This window comes from Pygocentrus nattereri, chromosome 18 (assembly GCF_015220715.1).
Source record: "Pygocentrus nattereri isolate fPygNat1 chromosome 18, fPygNat1.pri, whole genome shotgun sequence".
Classification (NCBI taxonomy): domain Eukaryota; kingdom Metazoa; phylum Chordata; class Actinopteri; order Characiformes; family Serrasalmidae; genus Pygocentrus; species Pygocentrus nattereri.
In genome coordinates, this window is record NC_051228.1 from 19595414 (window position 1) to 19618054 (window position 22641).

Here is a 22641-nt window from a genome sequence, read left to right on the forward strand (position 1 = left end):
TTATATTAAAACTGTAAGGGAATGAAAACTCAAAACATGTTAAATTTTAAAAAGTAGCATAGGTCCTCTGCAGCTTTGGCATCTGTGCAGAATATAAGATTATACCGATTAAACTATAATTCATATTTAATATTAAATATCTTACAGTATTAAATATTCTTCATAATAGGTATTGACTGTATTACTCTATATAAACGTAGAAAATATGAATGAGCTTAGATGTCTGAAGGTCTGCAGCGTTTTCGGTACCCAACAGCGGAATCCTCCTGTCATCACGAAGGACGGCTCCGTTTTCAGAAAATGTATATTTTTAAAATTGTTATGGTGCTTAATGGATCTTTTAATAAAAGGGCTCAAGTAAATCTTTCACTCGGGGTAGTGAAACACACAACGCTGTGCCTTCAATCCAGTTTTCTGTGACTTAGAACCGAATGGTAGCGCCTGAAATCCGTTTCGCGCATGCGCAGTTTCGGCTCTGGACACTGGGCAGAGAGAGCGCGAAATGGCGTCCGCAGCAGGTAACGTTAAAGGTTAAGATTCGCAGGGAAAAACGCGTTTGTGCGTCGAGTGTCGTTTTGGTTGTGTGTTTACATGTCTTTTATCACCTTTTCGTTGTTTTGTTGGGTTATAATTTGGGTTAGCTGGTTAGACGAGGATGAAGTCAGCTGAGTGTTTCGTTGGAATTTATCCGCTCCACCTTAAATGGTTCAGCAGTTACTGTAACGACTTAGGTTCAAGAATGGAGCTGCTACACAGTTTAAGGTGGAACGGGAAAATACGAACAAGAAGCCGACTTCGTCCTCGTTTTCAGAAATGAGAATGAGTGCACATATAAATACTAGCTAGAGTTAATCCACGCAGTTGTGAAGGTGAGCAGATGCTGAAATCTTGTGCCGTGATTTGTTTAGTCGGTTAGCTTAAAGCTAAGGTCAGTCAGTGGTGTTAGTTAGCATGACTCGCTAGCGTGGTGATGGCAGTGGGCGACACATTTTCGCCATTTTAACGCTATTGATCTGATATCAAGATGAACACACAGCGATTTTGTTTTTTTTCTGTTTTTTAGACTGATTCAACGTATGTACTTGTTTAGAAAATGCAGCAGCGCAGTAGACACCTCCGTGTTAGCTAAGCTAGCTCACCAGCTAACTGGTTATCCTAGATAGTTTTGCGTTTAGCCATTTTCAAACCATTCACGTGGCTCGAGCGGACACGGTATAGTTAAATTATGAATTTTGTATAAATGTTTGTATTTTTTCCCGTTTCTGCTCCTCGTTCGTTCTTAATATATTGTGGCGTGCCAAGCAAACATACTCCTCTGTTTTTATAGGCCAGCTTTTGTTTCTTTGTGGTCAGAGGTGGGGTTCAGCCACTGGAGCCTAATCACCTCTCTATACTGCATTAAGTTAAATCCCACGTTCTTAAAAGATGATTCTTCAAGGTGCAATAAAAAAACCTTCAAGAAGAAAGCAGTATAATCGTGCATTCACATTTTTTCACGTTTCTCCACTATAGTGACTACTTCTCTATAAGAAACAGACACTTGCACTCTTTAAAAAAAAAAGCTGGATCTTCAGTGGTTCTGTACTCAAGAAAATGTGTGTATATATAACCACGAGTACTATATAGAACCATTTGTATGCTTAAATGGTGATATGTTTTTAGACCGATGCTGTATAAGGTTCTGTGTAGAACCTTTTTACAAATGGTTCTATTTAGCTCCAGAAATGGGTCTTTTGTTGTTACGATGTCAGGTTTGTAGCAGTACAAGAGTATCACTTACCCCTGTCTTAAACTTATCCAGCTCAAAAATAGCTCTGCTTGTTTGGCTAAAGGGAATTCTAAAAGGGAAACGCCAGCCAAGTGTCTGTTGGCACTGAGCAATTATGAATTTCTCAGGAGTGTAATGACCTCTCTGGTGTTCACAGTAATTGTTTTGGGATGTACAGTTAATAATAGTTATCAAGAACCAGTCAAAGCACTTGAGAGTTTGACTTTGGTTTACCCCCCCCCCCCCCCCCCCCCCGGTTGGGATTTAAGGTTTCTTGCGTATAGTACTTGAGATCTGAGTTATCATCGCTGTTCAGGGCTGTAATTTCAAAAACTATTTTTCTGTCTTGACTTAATTACAAGTTAACGAATAGATGCTTGACAAAGTTGATTCCTATTTTTAAAACATGAATATGCCACAAAGCAATAAAAACATCCATAAGTAGAGGGGGATAATAGAAAGAGAAAGCAACCTAGCTCTATGTAAACTGTATGTTTGCTTTTGTTGATACAGATTATAGCAGTTATGGGCAGGCCGGAGGCCAGCAAGGGTAAGAATGAGTAGTTTATTTGTTTGGGTATTTACACACTCCCCAAAAAATAGTTTGTCTGGAGTGGCATGCACATCTCTCTCTATTGGACAGTTGTTTTATTTTAATTAAATGTGTTTTTGTACTTTCAGGTATAGCTCTTATGCTGCCCAGCCCTCTCAGGCTTATGGACAGGGTGCCCAGGTGCGAAACGCTTGGCATTAATTAATGCGTTGCCTTCTTTAATGTGTCTGATCAAAATCATGTTTATTGAGCCTCAGGTTGAGTCTCAAGCATGTGAACAAGCTTTAAGACATTACTGTTTCTTTCTCTGTAGCAGTCATATGGTCAGCAGCAGAGCTACGGTTCATACACCCAGCCAGCTGATTCAACCTACTCTCAGACTGGCAGCTCATCTGCGGGTTACAGCCAACAGGCTTATGGATCTTCATATGGACAGCAACCACCAGCCAGTAGTAAGTCATTCCTGTTTGACCAACTTGTAAGGGCGATTTCCTGGACTACGCCTGCTCTTGGTCTAAATTGAAATGCCAGAGGTGAATCATCCATGAGAATTTGTTAAAAAGGCCCTTTTTCTATATTTGTTTGGAATTGTATTGTTTTTCCATTGAGGTCCACTTATGTGTGGATTTATTTAACAAAAGCATTTATAATAAAAACTTACATGAGCATTTTGTAGCTTCTTTATCCTTCATAATTGAATACTGTTTTTGTTACTGTTCCTTCAACACTGAAATATATAAACACAACAGAGCCTGCCTTGTGTTGTACCATATTCCAAAAAATGTCCATAGCTGAAACACTCCTTAGAACCTCAGTGTAAATGGGCAGGGCTTAACTGTTATTTCTGAAAGGTTGAGTGCATGGCATCACAAACGAAACAGAAAAGGCTGTTTTTGCAGTTTAGTGTCAATATATGTACTATGGACTGGGGAGTGAAATGGTAAATTTAATAGCAGTATTAGCAGTGTTGACTTACTGTGGTTGGATTTCCATGATATATTCCCTTTAAAACCGGTGTATGTAAATTGCACTGTACTGATTGGCTGCTTTCTACTGTGCCTCATTCAAAAAGTAGTCAAGGCTGAAACACTTTTGATGACCAGCTTGAATGGGCAGGGCTAAACTGCAGTAGGCTGAACAGGCACATATCTGGAAATGTGCTGGTTTTCGTGACATCACAGCTTGATTTACATAGATTGACTGGTACGTTTGCGAACATTAAAATACTTGGCACTTTTAATATGGTCTTGGCTTTTTGTTGCAAAGCTTTGTTACTGTAGCTATTAATTTTTGTCTTTTTTTTTATCTGCAGGTGGCTACAATGCTGCCCCAGCTGGCTCACAGGGCTACAGCCAGCCTGTGCAGGGTTATGGAGCCAGTGGCTACGATGCCTCCTCTGCTGCTGCTGCTGCTGCTGCTGCTGCTGCCGCCGCTGCCGCTTCTTCTTCTTCCTCCTCCAGCAGCAACCAGGCCTCGTATGGCAGCCAGGCTGGCTATGGAGCCCAATCTTCTTATCCTGGGTACGGACAACAGCCTGCCTCTTCAGCACCTCCCAGGTAGCTTTTCCTAGAGTCCTCAGTGTTATTCTGAAAAGACCTATAGGCAGCAGGCGTCTTCCTGGAAGACGCCAAGAACTAATATCAGGATGCTCATTTACTGATTGAGGTGCTGTGCTTTTATATTTGATTAGTATCCTGCTGCAGTCCTTTCAAAATAAGTACTTCAAGGGCAATAAACAAGAGTGCCAAACTCTGATAAAGTTATGATACAAATCTGTACCACTACCCAGCACACAGTTTATATATATCATTTAATGCCAAATATAGCTTCTATATGTCTGGTTTATCTGATAAAAGCACCAATAACTGTGGCTCTCCAGGGCTTACAAGTAGTCACTACCCACCTCTGGCATTTTGTGATCAATAATGTAAACTGTATGCACTATTAACTTTGAGGCATTTGGTATTCATCTTTTGTTTTGTTTTGCCATTGTTTGTTTTTCTCAGTTACAGCTCTAGTAGCCAGCAGCCTTCAAGCTATGAGCAGAGCTCCTATTCCCAGCCTCCCCAGCAGGGGTCATACTCCCAGCAGCAGCAGGGCGGATACCAGGGCCAGCAGGGCTACGGTCAGCAGAGCTCATATGGCCAGCAGGGTGGATATCAGCAACAGGCTCCACCTCAGCAGCAACAGGCTCCACCCTCTAGCTATGCTCCTCCCTCTGGGTCTTATGGTCAGCCTCCTGCTAGCCAGTATGGCCAGCAGGGCAGCAGTGGGGGTGGATATGGCCAGAATGACTACAAACCACCCAGTCAGTATGGTAAGTCTTTGCTGCTTACACTAGATAGGGCTAGACTATTCAGCCTGAGTCCACCAGAAAACACTTTATGTACCATTGTGATTGTATGATGCAAAAGCATGCATTGGACTTTTTCTTAGTGTAGTGCAAATATTATAGAACAGACAGGAAAACTTAATGATGAAGGACTCGCAGGGGAATTTTGTTTGACAGCAAACGCCACAAGAGACTGATGTAGAAAACGTGCATGTAACCCTTTCACCAGTCACAAATCTTGTCATCCCATCATGCAGACACATTTGATACGCATGGCTATATATGTAAGTGGCTATATGTGTTGCTCTCCACTTAAGTGCACATTTCATATTATGTAAGTAGCAGATACCTCCAGGTATGTGCCATTGCCCAACTGAGAATTAGTAATGAAATGTGATTACTCCATAGGTGCAAGACCATAGAAAAGCCAGTTAATTCCCTTAAGTCATTCAGTTAGTGAGTGTAAAGAACTTTTAATAATTGTTGTCTTATTATTTATTATTATATTTTTTAATCTTACATTTAATGGATGGATGGATGGATGGACATTTCATGTAATGATTCTGTACTGGGGTGGGGAACTGAGGGCTGAAGTTCTACACAGATTGATGCTTTCCCTGCTCTAGCACACCAACTCATCCTGGTAATTATCTGATGTTGATCAGGAGTATTTGAGCAAGAAAAAAATGAAATAGTGCAGAAATTATTCTCCCAGGACTACACTCCCAGCTCCCCACACCTGTTGTATACAAGTTAGGTTTTTTTTTTTTGGTTTGTTTTTGTTTGTTTTTTTTTTAAGTAAAGAGTCAAGTATGGTGCTACTGTACTGAATACAAATTGTTCCTAAGGCTAAGAGTGCTGGAATTTTGTGTTTTCTTGCAGGTAATTACAGGCAGGACCATCCAAACGGCGTGGGCAGTGGCTACTCAGGCCCGGAGTCCAGTGGCTATGGGGGTCCCGGTGAGGGCCGTGGCATGGGAGGGGGGGAGAACCGCGGTCGTGGTCGTGGGGGTTTTGACCGGGGCATGATGCGAGGAGGTGGAATGCGTGGGGGCATGAGCCGTGGAGGCATGGGGTAAGTGTGAGTGTGTGTGTTCTCAGAACAGTTCTGTGCACCACTCTCTTTTTCTTTCTTGCAGGGCTGCAAACGGCCATACAGGGGCTGAGAGCCACAATAAACCAACCCTAATAAGTTTTATTCTGTTACTGTGGCTTAATTATATTACCAGTATGGCTTAATATACATTACCAGTATTAAGATGTACACTTTCTACCTCGTACTTATGCTGCTGTGTTTCATGCTGGTGTTATTTGCACCTTCTATTTGTTTATTGTTATTTTTGGGAATTAACTGGGACCTTGAGTACACTCTTTCGTTCCACCTCATGTACAACATGTGATGTGAATGACAGTCTTATCTTATCTTATCTTATCTTATCTTATCTTAATGTAGCTAAAGTGTAGTTTTAGTCTCTCCAGAATGCAGGTTTGCCCCAGTGTAACAGAACCTGAGAATAGGTAGAGTGAAAAGTATCCTAGCAAAAGAGATATATATATATATATATATATATATATATATATATATATATATATATATATATATATATATATATATATATATATATATACACACACATATACATACATACATACATACACACATACATACACACACACACACACACACACACACACAGAGCTCTCAGCCCTCAGCGACATGGCCGAAGGTAAGAGGTTGTTATGGGGAAGACCAAGAAAATCTTTTACAGTGTTCTTTCATAAAGACTCTATTGGGTATCACAAAAATCAAGTGTGACTAAAGTCACCAAAATATTAATATCAAAGCTTTATGTGGTTTATTTGTATTCTCAACTTATGTTTAATCCAAGGTTGCAGTATTTGAGTAATTTATCAGGAGGGGAAAATGTAGAAACATGGCTTTTTTGCTCTTAAAGCACATGGGCTGATTTGAAAGTTTAATTGATTGAGATCATGGGGCTTTTCTACAATCCTGTTATTAGATTTTGCATAAAGGCATTACGGCCCGTCAGTTACCGATAACTGAAATGATCTTCAGAAGTGATCTTTCAGAAATGAGAAGCATTCATTCTGTTCATCTTTTTCAAAATTCCCCTCCAGATTAAAGGTATTCTAAAGGTTTGTTGGAGCAAAACTGACAGTATTTTGGTCAATTTTAAGGTTTTGACGTTTATTTTCAGAAGGTTACGAATTTTTTTTTCCCCTGAGGTTTTACTCAATACATTGTTTGAGATGCAAAGGTGGTATTTGAAGGTGAATGCAGTGTTTTTTAAATGCTATTATGGGATACAGTTGAAGTTTTGTTCCAAACTGGTGTATATCCATGAAATTCGTGGAAATTTTGGATAAGAGGTTTAAGAAGAATAACAGCTGACATAGGGGACTTTGAGAAGAAAAAAAATATTTTTCTTATAAAGGTTTTATGAATCACAATGTAGAATTGATATTTCTAGCAATTAAACTAGTAAATACAAAAAAGTGTATGAAATTGGTGTATTTTACAATGTAACCCTTCACTGAGTTTTATTTCAAAATTAATTTTATGCCAGCATAATTGTGATCCGCACCTAAATTAGAAATGCAGAATGTTACCTCTTGGGTAGGAAAGATTCTCCTGCTTCATTAGAAGGTGATGCTTTGGTCACTGTGAGTTTTCCTCTGAAATAATACAAAATACACTGCATCCATTTTCTCTTTCCCCTCATGAGTTATAGGAGTAATAATATGTTCATATTAATAATATATATTTCATATCTTTTTAACTGATTGATTATTGCATTTGTCTCTTGTGAAGTGAATATGAGCAATTTTTCTTTAACATGCTTTGTCGCATTTATACGCTGCAGGTAACAAAGTGAGAGCCATGTTAACACAGCAATACATTTACAGTACCGCTACTCAGTTCAGTCTGGCCCGGCAGCCTTTTCAAATGGGGACATAAAGAGTTGATGGCATCATTTAAAGCGGAGAGATGGTTCAAGTGTCTCTAACCCCTTGGGGGGGTCACAAAAAAAGTGTTGTTTATTTTAACCAAAAAAACTTGTAATGGTAATTTTGGTAATAAATGGTAATTTTTGAACATGTTTTAATAGTATTTTTACTTTGTGTAATTATTTCTTAAACCTGTTTGTAAACAGATGGTGTATTTTGTTTTTTCGTTTGACAAAGTGCATGTATCAGCTTTCTGTAAGCAAATTGTTTCAGATGCAGCTAGAAAGATGTGGCGTTACTTTTATATTTTTGCAATGGACTTGCTTTACATTCTGAGGGATCTTGTAGATGTACTGTTTATTATATTCTCAACATTTCTTCATGCAGTTAAAACGTAGGTTTTCAAATATGCAGCCTTTTATTAGTTGTACAATAGCTGGGCTGCGTCTGAAACAATTATCCTCTCTTTTTTTCTGTGTATATATACATATATATATATATATAAACAAACAGTATTGGGGTTTTCCACCCCTGTGGTAATAAAGAATCCCCCCCCCTTTTTTTAACATTTCAATTTTAGAACCTCACTGTTCAGCCACAAATATGTATAAAGTTCTTTTTTTTAAGCCACAGGCAAAAGCTTTTGTCATTAGAATAACCCCACAAATGAGTGTTAGTCTGAGAAATTGTAACTAGAGGTGGGGTTAAGGGCCTTGTTTGGGGGTATTTAGAGCCAGAACTGTACAGTCTCCCCCATAACCCCTCCTTTTGTGGTACTGAAGTGGCTGTTTTAAAGGGAAAATCGCCTTCATATCTCCGCTTATTCCCCCAGCATCGCTGGAGACAGAGGTGGCTTCATTAAGCCTGGTGGTAAGTTTTAATGAGAATTACAAGACCATACACTAGATTTTTAAACTGACTTTTTTTTTTTTAAATCTTCGTGCTTCCACCTTTCATGGATATTGATATTATTGAGGGAAATGTTTGTTTTTCGCTTTGGGGAAAAAAAAGCCATATCAAGACACAGTCTGCCGGTATTTTAAGGGTTTTCACTGAATTATTATATTTTGGTTTACGAAAGGGCTGATTCAGTTAAAAGCAATCTGGGTTAAAAGAAAAAGGTGGACTCCTTCAGTCAGTGTTTAAAGATAATGCCACAGTGCCAGTGTTAATTGCCTTTTATTTCAATATGAAATTAAGGTATGGAGTCCAATTTGGGTCCCTGGTTTTCAGTGGTTTTGAACATTTTTTGTTTATTTGTGGCACACTTGCAAAAAGCAAATTTAAGAAAGAACTAAAGAGTTTAGGTTCATGTGTACAGGTATTTTGAAATATATATATTTAAAAAAAACCTTTCCCTGTGATTTTTACACCAAATTGTTGTGTACATTTTGTGGGATATTTTTGCTTTCTGTGTCTTTGTTCAGAGAAGCAAGTGTGCCAGAGAAATGGTTACCTGGGAGGTCTATTACCTGGAGTTGGTAGCACGGTCTTGTCAGGTGCTCAGGAAGTGAAGCATCCAGACTAACTTCTCTTTTTCTTTCTCTTCCTTCCCTTGTCATCCTCTGTTATTGTCGGGACCAGACTCAGAGATGGGTGAGCATATGTTTTTGGTTGTTCATTGTTAATTTTGTATCTGTCTGCATTTTCTTGATGGCTAATGTGTATGTGTGCTTTAGGAGGCCCAGAAGAGCAGGATGACTCTGAGAATAGCACCATTTACATCACCGGCCTGACTGAAAATGCCACGCTGGATGAAGTGGCTGACTTTTTCAAACGTAGCGGCATCATCAGGGTGAGGGCTTTTGTTGGCAACATTTAGCTACTTTTTGAATCTACAGTGCAAAAGTAAAGAACACAATTTCAGACACTAAACCTGTCGTGACAGGTCGACTTTTAATTTGCAATCTGGGGAAAGTGAATGTTGTACAAAGTTTGATTTCCAGTGCAACCAGGGGCGAGATTCTCAAGTGTCTTAAGACAGAAAATATTCTTAAATGTGTTTTTTCTTTAGAATGCAGTTGAGAAAAAATGTCATTGTTCAAATACTCAATTATCTATTTTCTTAACTGTTTTCTTAAGAATAGTTCTGAGAAGTGGTATTCTTGTTAAATGTTCTTAAATGTTTTCGTAAATATGATATGCCTCACACTCGTCTTAGGAGAATTGTGTTTAAGAACATTCTTATGAACTTGTAAGTGTTAGGCTTGAGAACCTTTGCAATTTTTTTTCTTTGTTTTCTTGAGTTAAAAGTACCATTTCAGTATAACCTAATGTCACCAGCGCACTTTCTGCAGAGGTGTCTATAGAGTTGCTTTTATATTAGAATCCATTTGGAAAAAGGGAAATTATTTGAGTGGCTTTTATATTTGCAATTATAAAGAGATTTCTTTAAACAGCTTAAATACTATACTGTCTTGCAGATAAACAAGCGTACAGGCCTTCCTGCTATAAACATCTACACTGACAAGGAGACGGGCAAGCCGAAGGGTGATGCCACCCTATCTTATGAAGAGCCACCATCGGCCAAGGCTGCAGTGGAATGGTTTGATGGTGTGTGTTTTAATACAACCATACCTGGACTGAGTCGGAGAAGACCTTCTACAGGCCGTTCACTTTGAGACATGATGCGACTAAATCAAAAACAGCTCGATCTTTGGAGATTCTCTTTAAATATTGGCAGTTTTTAATCCAAAATTATTTTAAAATGCAAGTACATATTTGCAGTGGTTTGTTTGGAAATTCTGAGTGCTCTGTTTCTCTGGTTATGAACAGGTAAAGACTTCCAGGGGAAGAAGCTGAAGGTATCAATGGCTCGCCGGAAGCCTATGATGGGGATGATGCGTGGGGGGATGCCTATGAGGGGAGACCGTGGTGGCATGATGGGACGAGGAGGTAAGTAGTGCCCTAGAACTGTTATGGAAACCGTACTTGAGGTTGTTGCTTTACGTTTAGAGTTAAATAATGAAATCTGGTGAATGCGAGAATGGATTTTGTGTTAGTGATGGATTTTGTAACTGTCAGTTACAAAAGGTGGGCAGGTTTTTTTTGTTTGTTTTTTTTTTTTGGCAGCCATGCTGACTTAAAGAAAATGTCTACAGCAGATTTGCAATGGTAATGCTTCTTCCAGTCTTGTGCAAGGTAGTGGGTCCCTAGAATCACAGATTTATGAACAGCAGACTACATGAGAGGCACTTACTTTTGAAGCCATTTCTTGCCTACAGGGATGATGGGTCGTGGTGGAATGGGCCGAGGAGGAGAGCGTGGAGGATTCGTACCACGCGGGGGGCCGAGGGGAATGGGACGCGGTGGACCCACTGGGGGAAACATGCAGCAGCGGGCTGGCGACTGGCAGTGTCCCAATGCGTAAGGATCTTAATACACGCACAGCAGTGCTGTACAGCTAATCTGTGCACAGTTTTTGTTTTAATTGAAACAGTACAGCAGACAGCCAGATTAAACTACTTTAATCAGTGAGACCTAAAGAACAAAAATCAAAAAATGTAGTCTTGTTTTAGATGGTAAAACACAGATATAGACTACTTTTCAGGCTAATGTAGGCTATAGACATTAAAAATCAAGATGCAAATGAAACTGTCTTATTGTGGCATTCTGAAATCAAATGTTGAGGTGCCTAGACTTCCATCTCTGCTGTCACATGCTATTGTATGTTGGTGAACACTGCGTTATAAAATGCCATGAATGTTTTTTGCTGATTTTCTTTTGCTGTCTTCCTTGATAGGGGATGTGGAAACCAGAACTTTGCCTGGCGGATGGAATGCAACCAGTGTAAAGCACCCAAACCAGAGGGCTTCGGACCACCACCCTTCCCTCCAGGTAACCGGTTGGAAATTTGCTTCCGTCCTTTAGGCCAAAGAATTGCATTTATACCAAATTTAGATTTTGGGATCCAAATGATCTTTTGCTCTCTAGCTATCCACCAGAAGTTATTCTGCAATTTATGATTGCGTGCTTGTCGTTGGACTCCTGGGAAATTTAAGCCAGTAAGAGTGAATAGGTGTTGACCATACATCTTGTGTTAAGGTGGCGAGCGTGGCCGGGGTGGTCCTGGTGGCATGCGTGGTGGCCGTGGAATGGACCGTGGAGGACCAGGAGGCCCTGGCGGACCTGGAGGTTTCCGTGGTGGTCGAGGAGGAGACCGTGGCGGCTTCAGAGGTGGACGGGGCATGGACCGAGGCGGTTTCGGTGGAAGGGGACGGGGTGGGCCACCCATGGATGACATGGGACGGAGGGGGAGAGGAATGGGGCCACCTGGCAAAATGGACATGAAGTGAGTATAAATACATGGTCTGTCTGTGTATGTGAAAAGGGCAGGTCAACCGAAAATGCTCACATGCTTAACTGATTTTCATGGTGATATTGGCCCTGGCTGCAAAATCAGCATTACAGTCCTCTAACCAGCGTTATTTATGTATTTACTTACTTTCTTTATTTCTTGCTCAGTTTTACTGTGTGCTCAGAACATCCTGACCAGTCACACTTTAAAATGAATATTGTTCAATCAAGGCGTTCTTCTAATAGTTAAGCAGTTGAAGTGAAACGCTCAAAGAAGGATTTCTTGGGTAGCTGAATGTTCTTTGATAGGTGGGGTGGTGGGAGGAGCTACATCTACCTGGATTATCTTTACAGTCACTCTTGCCTTAACATTCTGCTCTTTCAGAGTAAAACAGTATTTCAGTTAAATTCATCTGTTTTTTTTTTAAACAGTTATGTGCTGACACCAATATGATTCTGATTTAGTATGCATCCCAAATTATCAGCTTGTTTGTTTGTTGAATTTCTTGCTCAAGCATACGAATCATCTCATAAGTTCATCACCAGGTTTAGTGTGCTCATGCAGGGTGTTTGCATTGGTCTGTAGGGCATAACACATTCAGCTCATTAATTCTGTTCTGTATTTTTTCTCAGGGGAGACCATCGCCAGGAGAGGAGGGAGAGACCATACTGAGACCTCAAATTCCCCACTTCAGTTTTCATTCAAAAGATTTTAAAACTTGTAATTCCATATTTATAATGGTTAGAATGGAAATTGTGACTGCTCTGCAGGTAGTCCTTAGTAACCTTATTTTATTTGTATGGTTTTATTTTTGTTTTGTTTTTTTTTTTGTTTGTTTTTTTCTTTTCTTTTTCTTTTTTTGTTTTTGTTTTTTTTTAGTCCTTGTGTGCTCTTCATTATAGTCAGGAGCTGTTGGTGAATCCGGATGCCATGCATGCTGTTAAATGTACAGACTGGATTTGTGGAAGATGTTTATTGTGGAACAAGCTATTCATTTTTTTTAAGCTGACTCCCGTTTTGCTTTACCTGCCCCCATTCCTGAAAATGATGAATTAAAGAAGTCGTGCTCTGAATTGTCCAAGTTTGAATACTGCGTTATCTTCTGTAGGGATCCTAGTATGACTGTCTTCGGCTAGAATGTGATGGAAATGGGTGGGTGGGTTGATGTGGTTGTCGTCCAGCCTGAGCAGAGATCAGGGGCTGCATCACAGACTATGGCGCCACATCAATGTCAAAGCTACGGGGTGCAAAAATAAGATTGTCAAAACCACCCCAATCCAATACTCGAGCACAGAAAGCAGTCGAGGGTAATTCACGTGGTGCGTGAGGACAACTATCGAATCGAAGAGAGAAACATTCGAGAATGGGGGGAAAGGCGGTTTGAACACGGTGTGGTGATGAATGCGCACGCAGGACTTCTGTGTTCACGAGTTTCACGTTTACGCTCGCGGGGGATATTTACACACGCAAACTTAAAACTTGCAAGTTTATATTTTTCATCTTGTGTTTTTGCACCCCCTAGTTTTGACATTGATGTGCCATAGACTTCATTTTTTGTCTTAAGATCTGTGTTTTTTATTTATTTATTTATTTAAATTTGTAATGCAAAAGCAAATCTTGGTTTTGGAATCTGATCCTACAGCAGGCCATCTCGGGTTAGGAAATCTTAACCTTTTAGATCGAAGTCGGAAATCAACGCTCATGCCTGTTACCTAGCAGCTGAAAGTTAAGTTGGGCTTTGTCCTAAAAGGACAGTGTTAAGGAAATTTAGTCTAGTTAGGATGTTTCTGTGATACTGTTTTCTTATCTAGATTAATGATAAATTAGTTCTGGCCACGCAAGCTGATTGGGATTGAACGCTTCTCAACCAGGGCCACGTCCGTCTACGTGGGGCTGCTGGCTCTGTTCTAGCCCTGCTATTATTTCGCCATAACGTCATGTTTTTCTCCCTAACGCTGTATCACTCCGCTGAGACGCTGTTGCTAAGCAGCGACTTTGCCTGCAGTAGGAGACGCTCAAGCCATTTGAACATTTTTACTTCTTCACACACAAACAAAAATCAGCTGATTTGGTCCGACTCTGTCGGTTAGACTGTCATTAGACTCCCGGACTGTCAGCTGGTCTGTGCGGAGCTGGAGAACGAACTGCCGGCTGTGCGGCGAGGGGGCGGAGCTGTTACTCTGACATAGCGACGAGCTGCTTGTTAAGGAGCTATAATTTGGCGGAAGGAACTGAACATTAAAACATTAAACGGCCGATTTATTCATTTCTTACTTTATTTATTTAACTGTTGTATAAAAGCACTCGAACACTCGAGGTCGTGTGTTATTGCGAATAACAACGCGGCTGTGATCATCTGGAACCAAATTACAGCCGTGATGTTATTTCACCATAACACGCGCTCTCTCGCGGTCTGCTGCTTAAATAGCTAATGTCTTTAGCTCAGTCCATGCTGAGGCCCTCATGGAGACTAAACAGATCAGATTTCAGAGTTAGGGTGTGTCTGTAATAGGGCCCTGTAGAAGCTGTAATAAGTTCGCCTGCTGCACCCTCAAAACTGCAAACTCTGGAAATAAACCATTTGAATATGATTTCATGCGTAATTGCAACGCATGAACTGGCAACCTTTGAGACCAAACTGATATATCGAATATTATATGATCTTGTTTTTTTCTGCTTGGGTCAGAAAGCCTTAAGTTCATCGTGTATTTTAATGATGTGCGGGGAAGAAAAGCCCCTTACATGTTTAAAACTCGCTTCAAGTAGAAAAGTTGAACCTATTCATATCCAACAACTAAGTTTGGTATGACGAGGAAAACTTGCTCTAATTTGTGATAATGCTGTGTAGTCATATGCCTCTAATCAGTGCCTTTAATTACGTCATTTTGCTAGTTTTATTACACAGTGAACTGTGTTTTATCTGTTTTGTCAGTACTCATATGCGCTACAGGGTTACATTACATTATATTACATTACATTACATTACATTACATTTAGCAGACGCTTTTATCCAAAGCGACTTACAAATAATGTGGTACATAGAACAGACATAGTCAGGCCTTAAAGGAGGCCAAAGGGTAATAGCGGGGGGGTTAGTTTTAATATGAAAAATTATAAATGGTTCAGATGGTTATTTATCATGTCTCGTTTCTCTCTAGCCTGGATCAGGTTCTTTAGACCTTATACCCTCTGAAGGCAGTGCCTTGTGAAAAACTCTCAGGAGATGCAGCCCCTTATTGCTGCCATGTAACTTGCATACATCATACATACATAACGTTTGCAAATGCTTACAGCTAAAATCATTTAATGTCATTGTAGACTCAAAAGAAAGAAAATGACAGGGAAATGCTTTGTATAGCAGAACACCAGCCAGAAAAATGCCCGCTTTTTGGGTATTTGGTGATGCATCTCTGAAAAATGTATTGCAGAAACACATGCAGGCCCAAAGTGTATATTGCTAAAATATTTCATAGTTCTATTCATAAAAAGGTTACAAGAGGATGCTTTTCAAGTGAGTCCACCTGCTATATAAGAACCCTCTGTTAGATCTGGCTGGTGGGGGGTTGTTGCATCTATGATACTTATATACGTATAGGTTTCATATGTTGGTCACAATTATGTGTGATTAAAAACATTATAGTTGTGTCAAAAGAACTTGGGTGCCGTTTAAGGCAGTCCGCCTGCCAGAAACTGCACCCCCTCTTAAATTCGATTACATTTTAATTACATCCTTATACTACTTATACAGGTGTATAATATTGGTCCAAAATATGTATTATTGAAACGAGACACGATAAGCGGGTGAAATTCATGTGTATATTTTGTTGACAAATAGCAACGTTCAGGTTTTGCTGCATACAAGATCAGTGCAGACTGCTATGTCGTAGAATAGGTAAGCAGTGGTGAATGTGGGCTACTCTATACTTTTATAGTACTATTTACGAGACACTGTCCTTTAGAAGAACAGTGGGGTGTTTCTGTTCTGTAAAACAGCGATTTATTGTGTTGTTGATCAAAATGAAAGTGATATTTTGCAAGTTCTTCAGCTCGATATTCGTGAAGTAAAACCTCCACTTTCGACCCCCGTGAGGGCGTGCATCTCGCGGCAGGGGTGCCGAAATCGGCACAACACCTGTTTATGAGCAGACTAGAGCTCCACGGTCTCCTTAGTGACGTCGCCCTCCTGTGGCCACGTTCTGAACTGCACCCCAGCATCTTGCAATATTTTCATTATTGTTATTATTATTATAAATTAAAAAATCTAAATCTCACCAAACGAAACAAACACCGTGTGACGTATCATTAGTACTATAATTATTTTGTTAATAAAGGCCTGGTTCGTGTTTCATAAAAGTGCCTGCTAACATCCAGCCCGTATGGAGAAACGCTCCTGCTCTACGTCACGTTGCAGAATCTGTGCTGTCGCTGTTGGTGTGATCTGTCGACGTCATCGCGCCGTGTTCCCCCCTCAGCCCATCAGAATTTGCCCCTCGCGGTGAGGGGAGGGCAGAACAGAGTAGACAGAGAGAGGGGGTGGGACAGCCGAGGGTGGCAGCAGGTTGGAGTTCGCGATGCTGCAGCAGCCTTAGTGTTAATGCAGGTGGAGCAGCATGTGGTGCCCGTAACGTCTACAGCCAGGAGGAGCGTTCAGTCCCTCCTCTCTCCTTCACTCCCAGCGGCTGGTGGAGACATCATGCGTTAGTCAAGCCGGCTGAAAATGAACGGGCATGTTAAAATCCTCCCCTCTCCCACGTCCTCCTCAGCTGGACACAGCGCCAGCCCGGACACGCACAGAGGATGGCTGCTCAAATGGACCAACTATCTGAAGGGCTACCAGCGCCGATGGTTCGTCCTCAGTAATGGCCTTCTGTCCTACTACAGGTAACTGAAACCTTCATCTGGGCATTAAGGGCTTTACAAACAGACCTGCCCGGCTAGAATTCTCTGTTTTAGTGCTGCCTCGTTTTGATTGATGGATATACTTCTGAGTCTTGGTTCCTCTCAGCGGTTCTTCCACATGTTCTTGTAGAAGTTCTTTCTTTTGAGTCTTCGTTCCTCCTCATGCTCTCACATAGTTTTTCCTTTCAGGTCTTGGATCCCCTCAGTGGTTCCTCCACATGCTCCTGGAGTTCTTTCTTTTGAGTTTTGATTTTTCCTCATGCTCTTCAAGAGCTTCTCCCTTTGAGCCTTGATTCCTCCACATGCTCTCAGGCACTTTCCTCTTCTGAGTCTTGGTTCGTCTCAGTGTTTCTTCATGTTTCCTTGGATTGCTTATTATTAGGGATCTGGACACATTTTCACATCACGTTAAGCAGCTTGTGTGTCTATGATGAAATGAGATGTTCTTCTGTAGAAGCAGATAGTTTGGTCATATTTGGGAGTTGCTGCGAAGTTTGTGGACAGTCCATTGCACCCTGGTGGCTCAGGGTGAAGCTCATATTACACCACTGTTTCCCAGTTCTGCTCCTAGAAGCCTCATGCTCTGCACATTACAGTGATTTTCTGCTCTGACACCACAATTATAGCTGCATGAAGGGTTTGAAAATGAGCTGATCAGCTGAATCAGGATTGTTCGAGCAGAAGGTCGTTTTAATATGCAGGACCGGGTTAGAGCAGCACTGAGAAACTGTGCAAGGCTGCATTTGAATATGTCCCCAGCTTAGTTTTTAAGGGGAATCCCACAGATTTTCTTAAATTCTGCACAACGTAATGGCGTGATGTGAAATGCTCCGTTCAAGAGAAACTTAAGTCAGAATTGTTCACAGTGGTGATGATAGGAACCAGACATCCACCTCTGAAAGCTCCCTCACAGAAAGTCATTACATGAAATAGTTATAAATACACTGCCTGATGCCTGAGACTGTTTTATGATAGTTTTAAGAAAGTTCATGGCGGAGGGATACATGCAAGTAAAATTGTCCTCAGAGAAGTGTTATTATTTTCAGATGTATCACTATTTTCCCATCATCAACATTCCATATAAGACTCCGAAGACACGTTTAGGTTCACTGGTGGTTTTGGGTGGTAAATAAAATGGCTATATTTGTGTTGTGGTCATGGCGACCCCTGGTTCCCATTACAACCACTGTAAAGAAATCTGAACCATTTCACACCAAACCACTCTGACTCACTCTGTTTACATTCAACCACTCAATTCTACAGACATGTTGAAAAATCAGTGGAATTCCCCTTGAAGACGTGGAAATCTGAGAAAAAAGACGCATTGTTATTTGCCGTTAGACAGAATTCTGTTGAACACATAACATCTAAGCTATCGTCTAACATGGTCTAGTTCTACTAGCTGTTTAAAGTCATTCTTCCTTTGAGTGGTTTTAAGTCTTCTTGGCTTGGATGTATGGTTCTAGGAAAGCCTTTACATTATTTGGAGGTTCTAAAAACTTCTGTATAATACATTTTAAGGAGTCCAGTGAAAAGCCCAGCAAGATGGCCTACAGGCAGCACATGTGGGCTTCAGTGTTGCAGATAAAAGCTTCATGATATCTGCAGTGTGTCTCTGTTAATGATGGCTTTTAAAGGGGAATTCCACTGTTTTTTTGTTTGTTTGTTTGTTTGTTTGTTTGTCTGTTTAATAGTTTTTCTGTAAATAACTTGGTTTATATATATTACTGTGATATGATGTGAAATCGTGACCTGGTTCCCATTTCTCCATGTCTACTGTTTTCTCTCTGGCTTCTACCAATTTTTCAAAATGCCTGCCTAATTCGATGGTTGAGTGGTTTGGTGTGAAATGCATGATTTGTAGAGACTCAGGGGAGGAACCAGGGATTGCCGTGTCTGCAACACGAATATAGCCATTTTATTTACATTTACAAAACCACCAACATACACATCTCTTCTGAATGTTTATATGGACTGTTGGTGATGATAAAATAGTGATAAACCTGAAAAAATGTTTTCTTTTGGGACTATTTTATTTCACAATGCCCTGCATATATCCATCCACCATGAATGGGTTTTTTAAAAAGGAGTCCAGACTATCATAAAACAGTGTGTACATCACACAGTGTATTCATAACTAGTTCCTGTAACAACTCTCTGTGAAGGAGCTTTTAGAGGTGGACGTCTGGTTCCTATCACCACCACTAAGAACAACTCTGACTCTAGTTTCTCTAGAACAGAGCATTTCACACTTATTACTCTGAGCAGTGAAAAGCACAGAAAGCCAGGCTACGGACAGCAGATAAAAGCTTAGTGATATCTGAAGTGCTGAGTAGATGGTCTCTAAAGTGCTGTGTGGATTGTAATCCAGGTGGCTGTGTTTGTCTCTAGGACTCAAGCTGAAATGGCACACACCTGCCGTGGCACCATCTCCTTGGCGACGGTACACATTGAGGTGGGAGACACTTGTCACCTGGTGCTGACGAGTGGGGGCCGGAACTACCACCTGAAGGCCAGTTCAGAAGTGGAGTGTCAGCGGTGGGTTTCTGCGCTGCAGCAGGCCAAAGCGAACGCCACTCAAATGATGCACCAATCAGGTGAGGGCTCCATCCTTCAGGGTCACATTCGGGTCAGTGTGTTCACCAAACAGTTTTGCTGGATGTCTGAGAACCACCTAGCTCTTCAAAGTAGTTTCAATAAATGATCCTTTGTCCATTCACAATAATTAACCACATTAAAGGGGAATTCCGCTGAATTTTTAAAAGTTCTGCATGATTAAATGGATAAGACGTAAACAGAATCATTCAGAGTGGTTTTGTGTGAAATGCTCGGTAATAGAGAAACTTCGGAACGTCAGAATTTCTCACACTGGTGGTGATGGAAACCAGACGTCCACCTCTAAAAGCTTCCTCGCATAAAGTTATTACATGGCAATGTTTTACGAACACTGATGGACATGAGTGTTGAAGCTAAATATTCCCAAAGCAACATCACAGAAGTGCTTTATGATAAACTAAACATTTACAGGGATTTTTCTTCTTACTTAGCTATAATAATAATAATAGTATTAATAATAATAATAATGGCAAGAAAATGCCATTTTTAAAAAGATAATTAGCGTACCTTCCTACAGAGGTCATCTTCAGAACAAAGCCTGACGTCCAATGTTCAGAAGATATTTGGAGACTGGAGTTGATCCTAAAACCTCTAGAAATGTAGCTTTCCAGAAGGACAGTTGGTGGCCGTTGAATTTAAAGGGGTTTTCCATTCTTAAACTAGCATTTAATGTTGTTTGTTGTGTAATGCTACATTCTGTAGTGCTGCATTTTTCAGCCTCATCGTTTTGACAGAACTAATTATTTAATGTCCTTTTTGTGTCTCCATCCATAGTGTTCTCTTACTACAAAACCCAGCGTGCATTGCTCAGATATGTCAAACCAGTCACTGGGAATCTCTCCCATGTCAATAAAGACACAGAGTGATGTGGAAGCTAATAAATGTTATATTTTGCTTCCTAGTGGTAACGTTTCATCTCGGGGTTCCTTCTTCGTTCACCAGTCCAACAGCCCACAATGATGTATCTGTTTCACAACAGATGCTTAAATTTTTGGCTAGAGTGTCCTGTTAAACTGTGTGCTCAAACAACCTGCTGTTATTCCTCTGACTTCACTGTTGCCCATTGTTTTGTGCTCTTTTTAAGAGCTTGAATTAATATCCAGCTTGACATTTTTCATTATGCTCATATTGTCTTTGCTTTGCTCACCAGATATGACATTTGTTTAAAGGCTTACCAATATACTCTTTGAATGATATTTAGTGGATACAAGCGTGTCTCTATAAAGGTGTTAATAATGGTTGGTGAAGGGAAATTCCAGAATTTTCCATGTCAATTAAGTTTTCTTACTGTACATTCATACCAAGAACCATTCATGAGGGAGTTCCACCAATTTTTTAAAATGTCTTCATAAATAAACGTTTAAGGTATAAACAAAGTCATTCAGGGTGGTTTAATGTGAAATGATGAATTGCAGAGAAACTTCCCGACTCTCTACAGATTTCTCTACAGCGGTGCTGATATGAACCAGGGGTCGCAGTAAAAATATTATCTCAAATCATGCACAAAAAAATGTCATCTTTATTGTTTTGGTTTTTTTTTTTACATTTTTGCATGATTTGAGAAGTCTAGTTACCATTTACATTGTGATAAAATTTGATAATAACCCAGACCAATAGAAATCTAATGTTATTTGGAAAAACATATATTTTTACATTTACTTCCATTACAAGTTAATAGTTAGTTAGTAACTTCAGGAGAAGGAAGAAAAGAACTATGTTGGACGTTTTGCTCTAACATCAATGTCATCCTCAAACCCAAAATCAAAAGACATCAGACAGCATATTCATTTTATGTAATAACATTTTGTGAGGGAACTTTTTCGAGGTAGATGTCTGGTTCCTATCACCTCTACTGTGAACAATTATGACTTGGTAAGCATCTCTAAAACGGAGAATTTCACACCAAACCACTCGGAATGACACTCTTCTTTTAACTTCTCAACCAATTAATTAGGCAGTTTTGAAATCAGAAATGGTATCCGAACTTTAAGTAGGGCAGTCATTTTTAGGTATTAATTTGATTTTGGAACTCGTAGTGAAATGTTGCGTTGGTTTTCCTGTTTGAGAGTCTGCTTGTGTGTGTTTAAAACCTCTGCTGACTCCACTGCTTCACAGCAGGTTTCAGCAGCTGCTGGAGGGAGTAAAAATGTTCCCATTTAGCACAAATTAGTCTAAATGGCACGAGTAGAGCGACTTTCTTTGCTGAAAGAGGTTTCGGAAGATAATTTAGTGAAGCGACTCGCTTCAGGGAGCCAATTCATGATAAGCAGTACACAGTGGAAGAAAAGTACTTGGCTGAGTTTGTGCAGGCAGTTATGTTGGTGTTGAATGAATGGGACAGAGTGGGTGCTGGGCAGAAAAATGCGTTTGAAAGGTTATGTCGTACTGTGAGGGTGCTCAGCTTTTCAGCTAGAGGCCTCTAGAGGGCGCACTAGTCAGTGAATTCCTGCAGCCAGGAGCATTGTGTTATATTTAGATGCAATTATGGTAAGCAGTGGGTCTGTCTGCAGCAGCGTGCTGGGATAAATGTGAATAATTGACAGGCAGCCATTCTGCAGGCTGTAGAATGGATTGGCTGAACTGTACATGCTGTGTTGTATGTCCTCTTCATGTCCTCTTTCTGCTCCTCTAAAAGGGAAACACAAGCATCTCTGTGATGCATGTGGTTAAAGCAATAGTTTGACAAATTATTAGCTATGGAGCTAATGTACCTAACAGGTGCATTGTGGCTACCAGTTAGCATGGTGCTAACTGCATGCACTGCTTAAATCACACACTCTCCTCAAAGTCTGTGGAAGTCAGTATCTCTAATAGACTGGATGATGTGGTTTCTTCCACTGCATGATGATTATCTACACACTTAAAGATGGTTCTTCAAGGTTCTTTAGTAAAGAAAATGGTTCTATATAGGACTATGAACAAACAAAGAACCCTTTGTATGATTAAACAGCTCTCTAAACAGCCAGAAAGCAGATGATTGAATACATTTGAAAGGGTTGGGGGAAGAAGGAGGCAGTGAGTTTGCTAAATATCACATATTTAGTAATATCATCTTTTGTGTTTTGTGTTTATTTATTAATAAGATGTGTACAGGGTGGGCCATTTATATGGATACACCCAAATAAAATGGGAATGGTTGGTGATATTAACTTCCTGTTTGTGGCACATTAGTAAATGGGAGGGGGAAAACTTTTCAAGATGGGTGG

The 22641-nt window shown here is 40.3% G+C and overlaps 2 protein-coding genes across 3 annotated transcripts in view; both read left to right on the forward strand.

Annotated features, from left to right (window-relative positions):
* The first annotated feature begins 406 nt into the window (after positions 1–406).
* On the forward strand, positions 407–12998 carry ewsr1a (EWS RNA-binding protein 1a). Of its 2 annotated transcripts, none has more exons than XM_017711237.2 (16): positions 407–518; positions 2282–2318; positions 2450–2501; positions 2635–2773; positions 3634–3877; positions 4328–4638; positions 5536–5728; positions 8456–8493; positions 9208–9219; positions 9303–9418; positions 10047–10176; positions 10399–10518; positions 10848–10989; positions 11366–11460; positions 11668–11914; positions 12553–12998. In XM_017711237.2, exons 1-16 carry the CDS (start codon positions 503–505, stop codon positions 12590–12592), a joined length of 1932 nt encoding a protein of 643 aa, XP_017566726.1. In that variant the 5' UTR covers positions 407–502; the 3' UTR covers positions 12593–12998. The 2 variants fall into 2 exon arrangements, with proteins under 2 accessions (XP_017566726.1, XP_037403404.1); XM_037547507.1 differs by having other exon boundaries at positions 3634–3841.
* A 3461-nt stretch (positions 12999–16459) lies between these two features.
* LOC108435407 (oxysterol-binding protein 2) overlaps positions 16460–22641 on the forward strand; it is a 32558-nt gene continuing 26376 nt past the window's right edge. Inside the window, exons 1-2 of the mRNA XM_017711235.2 lie at positions 16460–16801; positions 19211–19416. Of these exons, the coding sequence (XP_017566724.1) occupies positions 16638–16801; positions 19211–19416 (370 nt within the window). The 5' untranslated portion in view covers positions 16460–16637. The remainder of the gene's footprint in view (positions 16802–19210; positions 19417–22641) is intronic.

Excerpts from the sequence above, each read along its gene's own strand:
- ewsr1a (XM_017711237.2), top strand. Across the intron at positions 2,774-3,633 it reads ACAGCAACCACCAGCCAGTA|GTGGCTACAATGCTGCCCCA; the intron begins GTAAGTCATTCC and ends TTTTATCTGCAG. Across the intron at positions 4,639-5,535 it reads CAAACCACCCAGTCAGTATG|GTAATTACAGGCAGGACCAT; the intron begins GTAAGTCTTTGC and ends GTTTTCTTGCAG.